The sequence below is a fragment of the Scyliorhinus torazame genome, chromosome 21, assembly GCF_047496885.1.
Source record: "Scyliorhinus torazame isolate Kashiwa2021f chromosome 21, sScyTor2.1, whole genome shotgun sequence".
Taxonomy (NCBI): Eukaryota; Metazoa; Chordata; class Chondrichthyes; order Carcharhiniformes; family Scyliorhinidae; genus Scyliorhinus; species Scyliorhinus torazame.
In genome coordinates, this window is record NC_092727.1 from 120,740,826 (window position 1) to 120,757,561 (window position 16,736).

The following is a 16,736-nucleotide window of genomic DNA, read 5'->3' on the forward strand; positions in this document are numbered from 1 at the left end:
AAGCAGCATGTTAACCCTGCATGACTAAAACAATTGAAAAGCCCAAGAATAACTGCATCAGTAATGATTGTACATGACTGCAATACCTATACTAGTTCCCCCCAAAAAATGCCTTTTCCAGGACTCCGTAAGGACGTGTTCAGATGGCTGAAGTAGAGCACTGTAGTTTCATGATTGTTGATCTTGATCCTGTTTTAGCTAAGCTCGAAATTCTATTGGAACAGCAGCTGTCAACAGATTGGCCAGATTCCAGACAAACTCATGAAAAGGCTGTTCCACGGCATCTTGTTTAAATTCCTGCTGTACAAATAGCTGTGGAGATGATGATTTTATGGGTGTTTCACACTTGTGAAAGAACACTGGTTAAGGTCATTGTCACCCAAAAGCAACTAATCCCACACACTGGGTTCATGAAACTAGCAGCTTGTGAGGAGATAAAGGCTGGTTGAAATCATGAGAGATGGGGGGATGCAGTTTAAAGCTGATGCAGTTTTCTGGCTGATCCCTATTCAGCTTAAAAGGTTGCATATTCTTTAATCTGCTGTTGCTTGAGGTATTAAAATATTAGATAGTGGATCCAGTAATTGGGGAAATGGCCTTCATGCAAATAATTTAAAAAACTTTACACATATACTAAATATTCGGGTCGTAGGTTCATGTCCCACTCCAGACATTTAACACATTATCTTGGCTGACAGTTGCGTGCAGTACTAGTGAGTGTTGTAGATGTGCCGTTGCTTCTGCAACGACTGGTTGGAGATAATTCTTCCTCTGAATCGTGAACACATTGATTTTTAAAAATCTTTTTACTAGATTAAGAGATGGACAAAATTTAGGAAGGATTTCTAAACTGCTACCTGAAATAGGATTGCTCCTGTCTGACAATACTCAAATGTAGTTCTCACTTCAGACATAGTTGCTTCTGCCTCTGTTCAAATGGTTTGGCCATAAACGGTTCCCTCATTATATTAAAATTTCTTGTGAACTGGTGGTAAAGGTGGCGCAGTGTTAGCACTGCTGCCTCATGGCAACCAGGACCCTGGTTCAATTTCTGTTCTGGGTCACTGTCCGTATGGAGTTTGCACATTCCTCCTGCATTTGCATGGGTTTCACCCCCACAACCCAAAAATATACAGGTGGATTGGCCACGTTAAATTGCTCCGTAATTGGAAAAATGGAAAAAACAGTCTTAGGTGCGTGACTGCCTGAAACTGGTACCCAGGTTGTCTACTGATCCGTGTGAAATCGAAATTGATAGGTTTAACATTGCAAGAAGTAACTGACTCTTAATTTACTTGTGAACAGTTTCTGTCGATCTTTTCACAGCTTGGACATTAAGGTCTTCTTGATTGATTTTCTAGTTTGCTAGGTGACTATGAGCCAGTCCGAGTGCAACATTCTGACAATCCAAATTGAAATAATAAATTTTGTTTCACAGACATTGGTACAAACCAAAACTCTTGCCTCTTAAGTATATGAAAGCTTTGAGATGATAAAACTTTTATAAGTTCAGTGTGCCTTTCGGATTTATATCTCTTTTTTTTGTTTGTCTTTTGCTTCCAATTAATTTTACTTAATGACACAATAGAGTGTCAGCCTTGATTGTGTGTTCACCTTCACTCACTGGGAACGCTTTCATCTCTTGATCCAGACATCTTTCATTTGTTCATGGGATGTGGGTGTCACTGGCAAGACAACATTTATTGGCCATCCCTAATTGCCTTTGAGAAGGCGGTGGTGAGCTGCCTTCTTGAACCACTACAGTCTACAGGTCCACCCATAATGCAGTTAGGGAGGAAGATCAATATTTTGACCTCGCAACAGTAAAGAAACAGTAATATATTTCCAAGTCAGGAATACATGTTACTTGGAGGGAAACCTGAAGGTGGTGGTATTTCTGAGAGCCTGTTTTGAGGTGGGCTTGGGAGGTACTGTCAAAGAAATCTTGGAAAGTTACTGCAGCACATCTTGTAGATGGCACAGAATGTAGCCATGGTGTGCTGGTGTTTTCAAGCTTCATTATGGGATTTGAGCACTCCATTGCAATGTTATTGGAATGCTGCATTGTTGCGAGTCTTTGAGGCATAAAAGCTTCCATGAGCATATTGAGGAAGAGCAGAAAATTCTGCTGGAGTCCTGGCCAACACTCCCCCCTCCACAAACTGGGGCAAAACAAATTTAGTTATTATTTTTCTCATTTCTTGTTTGGGTCTCTTAAGAGCAAGTTAGCTGCTATATTTGTGTACAAAACAGCAATGCCACGGTTGGAAAAATATTCAATTGGTTGTGAACCACATCTGATATCCTGAGGAAATTGCATGCATTCTAATTCTTTATTTAATGAAGTTGTTTCATGCATGTAGCTGGAGACGATCTCGCACAGTGTTAATTATCTATTCATTAAAGTAATTCAGAGTCATTGCTTTGTGGAGGTACCGACATTGGAACTCCAACATCGTGTCTTATCTGCATTATTTGATAGGTGCTCTGGGAGGTTATAGAGCTAGAGATTTAGGGGAGGGGCCGGCACAGTGATATTTACACTTGGACCAGAGACCCAAGGTAATGTTCTGCGGACCTGGGTTCGAATCCCACCTCGACAAATGGTGGAATTTTAACTCTATTGAAATGATGCTCCTGTGCTCCACCTGTCTGAAATGTTCAATTTATTATGCAAGCCATCCTGTGCCCTATGTGACGGAATGTCCCAGTTAATTTCATGTGGGTGAGTTCTGTGTGAGGAACCCATCTAATGTAGGGACAATAGACATTTCATCCAACAACCCAAATCCCACAACGAAGATGTGATGAATTATGTTTATGTTGAGGCTATTCTGAGAAAAAAATGTTGAGGTTTTTATGGATAGGTTTGTGAGTTGTCCCAGGCCCAGATGAATTTTCAATGGTGATGGTGTAAGAACTAGAACCTCGAGGGACAACGGCTGCTTCCAGGCAGAGGAGGACCCTTCAGGGAGTGGACTTATGTTTCCCTCAAGCGCACAAGAAGAAGACAACAACGAACCACCCCATTCTCGTCCCTGGTCATTTTGCTCATTATAATTGAAATGGGAGCGTGCTGCGAGCAAAGTGCAATACTGCGAGGTGTGGAGAAATGAGAAGAAGGACCTGCCTTTAGGTAGATCACATAGAAATCTTGGCCAGTGCATAGCTGCGCACCTTAAATTATTCAAACTCCCCCAGAAGTATTCTGTGCAAACTGCATCATTGGAAAATGGTACATCCCTCATGGGGGTAACATCAGGATGACTCTAACACCGGAATCTTATATTGGGAAAAGACTGAGGAAACTGGATTTGCCCGAATTGGAAAAAGGAGGATACTCTAGGATAATCTAATTATGATGGTGATTGATCATTCAAACAATTGTTTGTATTCAGAAAGGGATCAAAAATAGGGGGATAATTCAGAAACGAAAAGCATACACACTGCGTGAAACAGTTCTATCTATGGCTAACCCTCTGCTTCCGGGATTGAATACTGCAATTCTGTCCATTTTTCTGAGTGAACCGCTGAGTTCCTACTCCTGGTTTCTATCCTATGATACTGCTAGGAAGTGCATCATGTGAATGTTGAGTGAGGATAAGGAAAGTGTATACTCTCTCTGGATCAGCACTCCATTATAAATCGGTACTTTCTGGAAAGGGGTGGAGAAATTTTGAGGGGAAGGGAATTTTGAAATACCAATTTATGATCGTGAATAAATCTGTACCCTGATTGATTATGCAGTATTTGCATATTTTTTAGGTTTATGAATGACTCAGAACACACTGTGAAATACAATAGAGACTGAGCCAGCAGGCAGTGGGAAAATATGCCAATACCTCCGCCGCCCCCACCCCCACCTGCTGCACCCCCTCCACCCCTGGCCTTTAGTCAGGTAAGAAGAAAGGCATGCGAACATGCCTTAGTTTGTGCAATTATCATTTTGGTTAAAAATTAGCGCACGGGATTTTGGTCTTTCACATATTGCCTATTGTTGTGTCAGTTGGATGAAGATGAAATGTGTGTGTTGCATATCAATAGAGGACTGCATAACAAATGTGTGCCAGGAAACACTGCACCTGAACATTTAAGACAATCTTCAGTTATAATTTGCCAAGAGCTTTGAAGCAGATTGTTTTTAAAATGCATCTTTTTGATTCATATTAATCTTTTTAAACAGTCAAATGCAGTTACACCCAAAATGACCAGAGATGATCAGCGTAATCGAGGAGCACTCTTAAACGATATCACAAAGGGAGCCAAACTTCGAAAAGTGACCAATGCAAATGATAGAAGTGCCCCAATTATTGAAAGTAAGTAGCAAAAGTAAAGAGCAGTGATGTTGCCAGGATTTCAGTAAACTATGATGGTGGGTTTATGATATTGGTGTCCAATGTTCACTTAAATTGTGAAAAAGCCAACAGTACAATTACAAATATTGTCTTATCATACTTGGAAACAGTTTAAAAGGACCACTTTGAAATGATGAATAAAAGCATCATACAAGAAGTGTAATGCACAACACTAAAGTTTATTGGCTTTGTTCAATTTTTTTCAAATGCATTTTGGTTAAATAAGCTTGCTAACAGTGGGTTGGCTAAGTATGTTGCTTTAAATTGCTTGCTGATTTACATCTGGAGTGAACTTTTGCCGCTTGTGCTACATCAAATGCTTTGGAATCACTGAAGTCTACCAGAAGGCTAATTACCAATGTGTAACTTTAATATTTTTCTTTATTTGCAGATGCTAAAGGAGGAGGGGGTGGTGGAGGTGGAGGATTTGGTGCAGGACCTCTTTCCGGAGGACGAGTCACATCAATGGGTAGTTTGTTTCAGGGTGGAGTTCCTAAGCTTCGTCCAGTAGGGCACAGAGACAATTCAGGTACTCGAATAAGCCCCCTGAGTTGGTTCAACTGTGTAATTGTTGGAATGTGCACCGTGGTACTTTTTGAGATTATTTATTTAATTTTATTTAGTGTTTGCATCATCACAGAGCCAGTAATAGCCTTGTAAGTAGCTAGATGGATTTCTTTAAGCCTACCTTCAAGTTTAGTCAGTGGACACTCCTCAGCAATGTGAGTCATTGTTGAGACTGCACCATAGTTGCAGCCTGGATGGTGTTGGCAACCCCACTAACGTTGGGGGCGGCACAAAGGCTGTGGCTAGTCTGGAATCAGATCTAAAGGGCCCACTGTCACTGTGGGAGTGTAAAGCTGAATGGACGAGCAGTGGGGTCTACATTGAGTGGTCTCTGGTTGATGTTTTCTCTTGCCAATTCTCCTGCCATAGGTCCTCCGAGTTACTCCTCCGCATGGTGGGTTTAGCCATATTGTGTGATGTGAGGGAAGGCATATTGTCGGTGGGCTGAGGAGGTCCTTGAATAAGGGCAGGCTTGGATTGGAGTAACTTCTTAATTATAGCTTTAGCAGACATACTGCCTGTATGTATTTTAAACCAGGTTTTTAAATAATATTACTGCAGCAGAATATAATGTATAATAATTTTTACATTCATCACACAAGATGGGTATTTTGCTTTAGACTCTGGCCATTCAGGGTGATGTTCAGTTTCAATTTAGCACAGGCACTGTGAAGGTGGAATATGCCAGAGACTGTTTTATTGGTGCTCGGTTTTAGGCACCATGTCTTGCAGTAGTCAGCCAGCGTTGCGATATTGTCTTTTAATGTGCCTTCCAGCTCTGGGAAAGTCTGAGCCAGTTTGCTATAGCTGATAGCCTTGTGGATTGCACAATTGCTTCACAGCTCCAGGGTCCCAGGTTCGATTCCGGCTTGGGTCACTGTCTGTGCGGAGTCTGCACGTCCTCCCCGTGTGTGCGTGGGTTTCCTCCGGGTGCTCCGGTTTCCTCCCACAGTCCAAAGATGTGCAGGTTAGGTGGATTGGCCATGATAAATTGCCCTTAGTGTCCAAAATTGCCCTTAGTGTTGGGTGGGGTTACTGGGTTATGGGGATAGGGTGGAGGTGTTGACTTTGGGTAGGGTGCTCTTTCCAAGAGCCGGTGCAGACTTGATGGGCCGAATGGCCTCCTTCTGCACTGTAAATTCTATGATAATCTATGATCTCATCTGCGTAGATAAATTTGAGGGACAGGATTTAGGAAAGGCTGTTGGCATACGAGTGAACAGTTGGGGCTCAGACAGACTTTGTTGTAGCCCTTTTGTCTGTTTCCCCAGGTGCTAGTCATGTCACCCATATATACCCTGAACTGTCTGGCCTGGAGCAGCAGTTCAGTGGTGTCAGTAGCCCAGGAAAGGAGCAATCTTGATTTTTTTTACAGAAAAGCCAATGTGCCACGCTATCATATGCTGCATTGAGGTCAAGGAAAATTACCACTGTTTTAAGATTCCTTTGAAAGCCATTTAAAAAAAATTTAATTTTGAGTACCCAATTAATTTTTTCCAATTAAGGGGCAATTTAGCATGGCCAATCCACCTAACCTGCACATCTTTGGGTTGTGGGGACAAATCCCACGCAAACACGGGGAGAATGTGCAAACTCCACACGGACAATGACCCAGAGCCGGGATCGAACCTGGGACCTCGGTGTCGTGAGGCAGCAGTGCTAACCACTGCACCGCGTGCTGCCTCTGAAAGCCATTTTTAATTAAAGCAATTAATTCAATGATCTGATCTCATTAATGCATCTGATCGCATGTCCTTCTTCCTTGTCAAAAGCCTACCTGGTCTGCAATCAGCATGAGAGGGAGGAACTTAAAATAATCACCATCATCAGGGAAAAAGATGCTGTGAAAACAATCAGACCTATAGGCTGACACGTCGTCTGGATCAGATGACCTGCCTCCTAGGGTCTTAAAAGAAGTGACTGTAGAGATTATAGAATCATTGATTGTAATCTTCCAAAATTCCTTCAGAAAGGAGGGAGACTGAAAGCAGGGAGCTATTGGCCAGTTAGCTTAACATCTGTCATGGGAAATTGCTAGAATCCATAATTAAGGTTATAGCAGGATACTTAGAAAATCACAACGTGACTTTCTGAAAGATAAATTGTGTTTAATCTATTAGAGTTCTTTGAGGAAGTAACAAACAAGTTGGATAAAGGGGAATCTGTAGATGTGATGTACTTGAATTTTCAAAAGGCATTTCTGCCACATCAAAAGTTACTACACAAAGTAAAAGCACATGGTATTTTTTAAAATTTAGAGTACCCAATTAATTTTTTCCAATTAAGGGGCAATTTAGTGTGTTCAATCCACCTACCTTGCACATCTTTGGGTTGTGGGGGCGAAACCCACACAAACAAGGGAGAATGTGCAAACTCCACACGGACAGCAACCCAGAATCGGGATCGAACCTGGGACCTCGGCGGCGTGAGACTGCAGGGCTACCACTGCGCCACCGTGCTGCCCTAAAAAATAAATTTAGAGTACCCAATTCATTTTTCCCAATTAAGGGGCAATTTAGCGTGGCCTATCCACCTAACATGCACATCTTTGAGTTGTGGGGGCGAAACCCATGCAGACACGGGGAGAATGTGCAAACTCCACACGGACAGTGACCCAGAGCCGAGATCGAACCTGGGACCTCGGCGCCATGGGGCAGCAAGGCTAACCCACTGTGCCACCGTGCTGCCCTTTCCACTTTCCCGTACCAGCCTCCCCGAACAGGCGCCGGAATGTGGCGACTAGGGGCTTTTCACAGTAACTTCATTTGAAGCCTACTTGTGACAATAAGCGATTTTCATTTTTCACTTTAGGTGCTCCACTACCGTGAAACACACTGATAGCCGGGATATTGGCCAGTAGTTTGATGGTAATTTTGAGCATTTGCCTTGATTTGGAAAACTTATAATTTTAGACATCTGGCAGCATTTTGACAGTCTTCCCTTATATATGACTCTTGTGAAGAATTCAGCCAACCAGAGTTAGGCCCGTGGGCCATGGTGATTTTAGGAAGTCGGGAGGCTGTTATCATAATCAGCAGTCGTACCCACCTTGATGAGTTTGTAGACCTTTGTCCAACTTCAGGGTGGTAAAGGGTTCAAACAAGATCTGGAATTGTGTTGCCTATGAAAGGATCTTCACTTGCTGTGAATTTGGTTTACCACTCTCCTCCAGCGATGCCTTTCCAATGTGAAGGAGATGGCTCACTACCTGATTGGCATTTGAGATAACTGGCTATCAGTAAAGATGTTCTGATGATCTGCAATATGAGATGTAAAAGGAAGTAACCATTTCAGCTCTCCAACAGCGTCATGGCACCGTGTAGCATACCACTGAGCCACAAACACCAGGAATGATCCAATTCCATTCTGGGTACTTAGGCTTGAACCTACTGGCACTTAGCACAGCCCCCCACTCAGTATTGTACTTGTCAGAAATTCCATCTTTTGGAAGAGACCAAAGAAGATGTAAAAGATCTCATGGCACTGTTCGATTGGAGTTCTTTCTGGTGCCCTGATCAATATTTATTCCTCAACCAACATTCCAAAAACAGATTATCTAGTCATTTGTCTCATTGCTATTTGTGGAACATTGCTTTGTGTGCAAATCGGCTACTGTATTTTTTTTACATTACAATATTGAATAGATTTTGGCTATATAGTGGTTTGGGAACTCCTTACATTGTGAACTTTGCTGTGCATATATAATTATTCTAGTTAAGCATTGTTTAGAAAACCTAGCATGACATTGCCAGTTTTCACCAGGTCTCACTATACTCTATAGCTAGTCCTTTTTTTTTTAATTTAAGAGTACCCAATTATTTTTTTCAATTAAGGGGCAATTTAGCGTGACCAATCCGCCTATCCTGCACATCTTTGGGTTGTGGGGGTGAAACCCACGCAGACTTGGGAGAATGTGCAAACTCTACACGGACAGTGACTCAGGGCCGGGATTTGAACCCAGGTCCTCAGCGCAGTAGGCAGCAATGCTAACCACTGTGCCACCGTGCTGCCCCCTCTATAGCTAGTCCTGATTACTACAAAAGCATAATACTGTGGATGCTGGAAATCTGAAATTAAAAGCAAAAATGCTGCAAATGGAAAGAGAAATAGCATTAACGTTTCAGCTTGATGAAAGGTATCAAAAACAGAAAATGCTGCATAAACTCAGGTTTGGCAGCATCTGTGGAGAGAGACACATAGTTAATATTTCAAGTCAGTATGACTCTTCAGAACTGAAGAGGGGTAGAAATGTAATGGATTCTATTGTTGGCGAGGGGAGTGGAGGAGGTGGGCAGAATAGAAGTCAGAAATAGGTCTGAGCTAAGGAGAGATTGACAAAGATGTCATGGACATGAGCCAAAAGTTCTGCTATTGATAGTATTAATGACTAAAGAAGGTGATGACTAAAGAAGGTGACATAAAGGTAAGATAGCAGAATGTGTTAATAGGGGAACAAAGTTCAGTGCTCGGTGAAAGCGAAACTGAAGAACAAGTGATAGGTGGCCCTGCGGGGGAAGGGGGTTGTTGTTTGCATTGGGACAAATTCTGCACTGTAAATTCTATGAAAGCAAGGAAACAAAAAGGAGTCAAGATGGAGGGGAAGTGCACAGCTAAAGTTGTTGAACTCCATGTTGAGTCCAGAAGGATGTAACTTGCCTAACCGGAAGATAAAGCATACCCCCAATTTGTGTGGGGCTTCACTTGAGCATTGCAGCATGCCAAGGATGGACATGTGGGCATGAGAGCAAGATGCTGAGTTGAAATAGCAAGCAACCAGAAGGTCGGGGTCATGCTTGCAGGCGGAGTGAGGGTGTTCCGCAAAGCAGTCACCCAGTCTGCATTCAGTCTCTCCAATGTAGAAGAGACTGCTTTGGGTGCAGCTAATACAGCATACCAAATTGAAGGAGGTGTAAGTGGAAAACTCCTTCACCTGAAAGGAATGTTTGGACCCTTGGACAGTGAGGAGGGGGAGGTAAAGTTGCAGAAATACTATGGCTGCTCAAGCAGGTCAGAGGCTGTGAATTTTGTGCAAAGTAATTCACTTTTGCCTGTCCAAAGCCTATTCACTATCTACAAGCCACAAGTCCAGCGATGGCTTACTGTCCACTTCCCTGGATGAGTGCAGCTCCAACAACATTTAAGAAGCTCAACACCATCAAGGACAAAGCAACCCGCTTGATTGGCATCGCATCCTCCACCTTTTTTTTTTAACCCCCCGCTGACGGTTAATTCTCCACGAAGAAGTCAATGAATGGCTGCCACCTCCAGGCGAACCCCGATAGTGAACCTTTCAAGGCGAACTTAACTTTCTCCAGATCGAGAAAGCTCGCCCTGTCCGATAGCCATACTTCGGACTTCGGGGGCCTTGAGTCCCTCCATGCCAACAGTATTCGTCGCCGGGCTACCAGGGAAGCAAAGGCCAAGACGTTGGCCTCCTTCTCCTCCTGGACTCCCGGGTCCTCTGACACCCCAAAAATTGCCACCTCCGGACTCATTACCACCCCAGTTTTCAAAATCCGGTACATGATGGCCGCGAATCCCTGCCAGTACCCCCTGAGTCTAGGGCACGACCAGAACATGTGCACGTGCTTAGCCGGCCCACCGGCGCACCTGGCACACTTGTCCTCCAGCCCGAAGAAATTACTCATCCAGGCCACCGTCATGTGGGCCCGGTGCACGACCTTAAAGTGGATCAGACTGAGCCTGGCATCCTCCATCTCCATTTCCCTCTCCCTCTCTCTCTCTCTCTCTCTCTCTCCTCTTCCCACTTAAGCTTCAGGTTCTCAGTCTGTGTATGCTCTGCTCCCATTAGTTCTTTGTAAATATCTGAGACTCTACCCTCACCTACCTCTCCCCTCGATACTACCCTGTCCTGCCTCCCCTTTGGCGGGAGGCGTGGGAAGGACGGCAACAGCCTGCGCACAAAATCCTGCACCTGTAAGTATCTAAAGTCATTCCCTACCGCCAGCCCAAACTTCTCCAACGCCCTCCTGCTCGGGAAGCTCCCTTCCGAGAACAGATCACCCACCCTCTCAATCCCTGCCCTCCGCCACAGTCGATACCCACCGTCCATGTTCCCCAGGTCAAATCAGTGATTGCCGCAGATTGGGGTCCACACCAATGCTCTCCCTTCCCCTATATGCCTCATCCACTGGCCCCAGATCCGAAGAGCCGCTACCACTATAGGGCTGGTGGAGTACCGTGCCAGCGGGAGCGGCAGAGGCTCCGTAACCAAGGCTGCCAAACTGGTGTCCCTGCACGATGCAGCCTCCATCCGCTCCCAAACCGACTTCATCCTCCACCTTAAACATTTGATTCCTCCACTACCAAACGCACAAAGGCAGCTGTGTGTACCATCCATAAGATGCACTGCAACAGCTCCTTAAGGTTCCTTCAACAGCACCTTCCAAACCCGTGACCTCTACCACCTAGAAAGACAGGGCAGCAGACACATGGGAACACCACCACCTGCAAGTTGCCTTCCAAGCCACGTATCATGGAACTATATCACTGTTCTTTAATGTTGTTGGGTTGACGTCCTAGAACTCCCTCTCAGCACTTTTGGTGTTCCTGTAACACATGGACTGCAGTGGTTAAAGAAGGTGGCTCACCATCACCTTGTCGAAGGCAGTTAGGGGTGGGGAATAAATGCTGGCCTAGCCAGCAATGCCAAATCCTGTGAATACATTTTTAAAAACATTGACCGCAAACTGAATTTGACCTGCCATATAAATAGTGCGGCTATAAGAGCTGGTCAGAGGCTGGGAATTCTGAGGTATTTAATTCACCACTTGACACCAAAGCTTGCTTACCATTTAAGCGACATAAGTCAGGCGTGTCATGCAATACCTCTCCACTTGCCTGAATGAATGCACTCTAACTAAGCTTATCCAGGGCAAAGCATGCGCTTGATCAGCACCCCATTCACTCCCACGGCCAACACACAGCAGCAACCATGTGTACCATCTACTAGATGCACTGCAGCAGCGGAGTAACCTGTGTTTGGCTGCAGTTTTCCTGCCAGCCACCAATCTAGAAGTAGGTGAAAGTCAGCAGCATATTATACAGCTGAAGTACTTTTGATTTTCTGCGATCACCGATACAAAAAAGTCAATTATGTTAAAACTGAAAGCAGACAGTTGTAAATATTTTACTGAATTGTTTCCTAATTCTTTCCCACGCCCAAAAGTTCATGATAATGGGGGAAAAAAATCAAGAATTTGCATTCCTAATTGTTGTGCAGTGACTCCAGTTGGAAAGTATGTGTTCAGGCATGGGATAGTTAATTACACTTGAATAGGATACCTATGTGTTTGAATAGGCAGCCAGGGCTAGCCATCCAGTCATGTTGGAAGAATGATTAGTCCTCCCTCTTCCGACAGTGTTAACCTTTTTGCTGTAGTCTTGTTTCATGGGCACTCTAGCACCTTTTCCAAGTAAGCCCTGACAGTGACTGTTGACAGGGTTTTTGATTACAAGTATATCTACAGTTGCCATTCTCATCCGTGCACTCCTAATCGGGGCCAACAGTGTGGAATCTGAAAGTTCTTCAAACTCAGGGATGCTCAGGCCAATGGAAGCTATCCTACTTCTGATCAGATAGCTGAATATACATCAGAGTATCATTCACCAGTCATGGGGAAAACTCACTAAACTATCAAGACGTCTAAGGTGAAGTTTTTAAACCATAGCACTTTTTATTTCAGCCGTATATTCTTTTTATTTCAGATTCTACATCTAGTAAAACAGCACTAAATCTACCCGGCACACGATCTGCTGCTCCCCGACCTCCGTCCAGCAGTAACCGTTACAGCGATGATTCTGATTCACAGAGTAAAACGTCTCCACCAGAGCTTCCAAGAGTTCATCGGCCTTCGTTACCAGATCTCTCCAGCACATCCCGCCCCAGTAGTGCCGGTGGTGTGAGGCACAGCGCGTCAGCACCGCCGCCGCCACCTCCAATTGGAAGACGTACAAATGCACCACCGCCACCTATGCATAGCAGCAGAACTCACTCCAGTGGACCATACAACAGAGAAAAGCCTTTGCCTCCTACTCCAGGACAAAGGACTCCTGGCAATCGAGATGTACCTCCTACCCCTCCTTCTGTCAAACCTCCCCCATCACCAATCAATGTTAGGCTTGGTAACATTCAGAGCCAACCTTTGCCACCCCCTCCCCCACCTTACAGGCAACCGCCCCATGTACATAATGGCCCTTCGAGTCCTGGGAACGAGGCTGCCCCAGAATTGCCGCAGAGACACAATTCATTATCACGCAAGTCAACAGGACTGATGCGGGGAGTTGCTCCTCCCCCTCCATCCCCTTCACCCTCCCAAAACCGACCACCACCACCTGCTAGAGATCCGCCAAACCGAGGTGCAGGTAAGAGCTTTTGTGTATTCGAGTGTAATAGAAATCAAAATATTGTGGATGACTGATGGAACTTTGAAGTTAAACACATTTTGTTAGAAATAGTAGAAATGTTATCTTGTGTGTGCAGGAAACCATTTGAAAATGGGTTAATCTTAAAAGCTTTATCCCGGGGTTTTAGGAGTGGAAGCTTCCAATGAGGTTCCTGCTGCTGGTCCATTGATCCCTGATATAAAATGGATATTGGATAGATGCAGCATCATGGTGGGCTGTGGAACTCAGGAATCAACCCCCCCCCCCCCCCCCCCCCCCCACCCTGGTCAAATAGTTTTCCAGCACTCATCAAGATTGATGACAGTTAATGGACTGTACACCAGCCTATGAGTGACTTGACTGAGGTGGGGGAAATTGAACTGAAGTACCTATTTATTTAATGACTTTAGAAAATGTTGTTGTCATATAATTAAATAAACATGGCAGTTAACAGCCGCAATGTGGTAATGTCTGCACCAACATTCTGAGTGAGCACCCCTCCCAGGCCCACTCCCCTGCCCCACCAGCGTAATCTCACCTAACCACACTAAGGGGAAATTTTAGCATGGCCAATCCACCTAACCTGCTCCTCTTTGGACTGTGGGAGGAAACCAGAGCACCCGGAGCAGACCCATGCAGACACGGGGAGAACGTGTAAACTCCACGCAGAATCCAAGGCCGCAATTGATCCCTGGCGCTGTGAGGCAGCGGTGTTAACCACTGTGCCACCGTGCCACCGAACGTTGGCTAAAGACCCTAAGGGTTCAAGACACTAAACTTGGACAAAGTATGATTAAGAAATAATGATTAGGTAACATCAAGCTTAAATTTAAAATAAAAACTTAATATGAAAGGAGATGGATAAACTGAGGCAGATGAGGAGTTTCCCAAAGTTCTGCAGTCTGAGAGGATGAGTTGGGATTGGAAACAATGCAGCCAGTTTTGATTTTTGGGTATATACATAAAGATGTCTTTGGTTGCAAATTCTAGTGTTATGACCAGAATTCAACTATTGCCACTGAACTTCAAATTAATAAATGTAATCTCGGGAGTGATGGGGAACATTTCTATTTTTAAGCCAAAGGTAATGAGAATGGCTGCAAGAAACAAACATTTAAATTTGTTGCCAACCACGTCAGAGAAATTGTTTAATTTTAGAGCTGGGCATATGGCAGCATGCTGTGGATCAGAATGTTGCTCCTGATGGCTGCTCGTGGGGAGCTGTTACAGCATCTTTGTTTTTTGTCCAAGCAGAATACATAGGATGGTAATAACATTTGAGTAACTACGTCACTGGAACTCCCATGCAAAAATCTGATAATTCTTAATTGCCCCAAATACAACTTAAGAGAATGTTTTTTTGTTTTGGTGAAATGATCCTTGTGAGGGCAGCAGCAGACCTCTGGTAAAATCGGTCATGGTGGGAGATTTGGACACCCCATTACACAAGAAGAAATGCAGTGCAGATTCCATAAGATGTTACCAGAATGAGTGGTTGCAGCTACGAGGAAAGACTGAAGAATTTGATAGCGTTTTTATTTTCATTTGAGAGATGAACCTAAGGGAAGTCTTCAAAGTAATGAAGAATTATAAGATAAATAATGTTAAATTAGTTTCTGCTGGTTGGTGAGGCTAACCAAGAGGACAGAAAATTAAAATCAAATAAATCATTAAAAGGGAAACTAGACAAAGGGAAATTTGACAAAGAATACCGGGGATGTATAGGGAGCAATTGAGAATAGATTTCACTAGAGGCTTCATGTGCAGAAAAACACCGACATGGGCTTAATGGGCCACACGAGCAGTTTCTGTGCTAAGGCATTCTGGGAATCCATGATATTTAGGACAAATATCAGCAGTTATTGTATGAAGAGTAAATGGAATGGCCTGTATGTCGATCACTGAATGCAGAAATTCTGGAATCATTTAAGAAACCACTGTATCCGGTGATACTAGGAGGATGGTAATGGTCATTCTGAAAGACTTGAGTTAAAATGAGGATAGGTTGTGTAAAATGATAAAGGAATTTGGTAGGTTAGGTACAGGGTGGGGAAGTCAGCTATGGGATAATTCAGATCATTTTAACATTTAAAGCTAGGACATTCAGCAGTGCAGTCACCAAGCACTTTTTCACACAAAAAGGTAGTGGAAAACTGCAGCTTTCTTCTACAAAAGGCTGTGCTTGCTGGGTCAAATGAAATTTTCAGGACTGAGATTGATAGTTTTATTTTAGTATTAAGCTACAAGGCGAAAAGACAGGAAGTTGAGTTCAGATACAGATCAGCCACGATCTATTTAAATAACGAGAAAGACTCAAGGGGCTGAATAGCCTAATCCTGTTTTAATAATTCTAAGATGGAATTTGTCTTCTGTATTTATCAAAAGACGTGCTTGTTAGGTGAAGTGGACATTCAGAATTCTCCCTCTGTGTACCCGGACAGGCGCCGGGGTGTGGCGACTGGGGATTTGCACAGTAACTTCATTGCAGTGTTAATGTAAGCCTACTTGTGATGCTAATAAAGATTATTATAAAGGTTATTATTTTAGATTACATTGTGTACCTGCGCACTAATTTCTAGTGAGAGCCTGGACAGCTGAATCGCTTATCCTCAGTTCTTAGTTTCTCACCATTAAGAAAATAGTCTATTGGTCTTTCTTGAATCCAGCTCTACCTCTGTTACAGCTTTGTTCACTCACTGAATCTACCCTATGCCACTCTTCTTGCTTCCATCCAAAAAATGTATGTGCTTACGAACTTAGTGTCACCTACAAATTTAGATGCATTATAAATCTCCGCTCCTTCATCCGGGTCATTGATACATATGGTGAAAAGCTGAAATCACAGTGCAAATCCCTGAGGAACATCACTAGCCACAGACGGTGGTAGTATCACTGAATGAATAATCCAGAGGCCCAGGCTAATGCTCTGGGAGCAGTGGTTCAAATCCCACCACCGCAGCTGGTCTAATTTGAATTAAAACTAAAATTGTTTTAAAAACCCATCTGCTCGCTAATGTCCTTGGGGAGGGAAATCTGGTCTGGCCTAAATGTGACCCCAGACCCACAGCAATGGGCCCTCTGCAATGACCCAACTAGCCACCGAGTTGTAGCAATTGGGGGTGGGCAACAAATGTTGGACTTGCTCGTGATGCTCACATCCCTAGAAAGAATGAAGAAAAAGAAAATCAGTGCATACTCAATTTATCTCTTCTCTATCACCTATCCCCCAATCCATGCCACAATGTTACGTGTAATTCTGTCCACTTTTGTTTTTTAGATAGAACTTTAGCTATAACTTTATCGAATACCTTCTGGAAGTCTGTGTAAACAACATTTATGACATTCACCTTATCTGCCATGTTAATGATCTCAAAAGATTCACCAGATCAGGCACACGTGGCTTATCTT

At 43.8% G+C, this 16,736-nt stretch overlaps 1 protein-coding gene across 1 annotated transcript in view; it reads left to right on the forward strand.

Moving 5' to 3' along the window:
• The window catches only part of wipf2b (WAS/WASL interacting protein family, member 2b), a 66,464-nt gene that overhangs the window by 25,794 nt on the left and 23,934 nt on the right, over nucleotides 1-16,736 (forward strand). Inside the window, exons 2-5 of the mRNA XM_072487416.1 lie at nucleotides 3,766-3,898; nucleotides 4,184-4,316; nucleotides 4,747-4,884; nucleotides 12,651-13,307. Coding sequence (XP_072343517.1) covers nucleotides 3,833-3,898; nucleotides 4,184-4,316; nucleotides 4,747-4,884; nucleotides 12,651-13,307 — 994 coding nt within the window. The 5' untranslated portion in view covers nucleotides 3,766-3,832. The remainder of the gene's footprint in view (nucleotides 1-3,765; nucleotides 3,899-4,183; nucleotides 4,317-4,746; nucleotides 4,885-12,650; nucleotides 13,308-16,736) is intronic.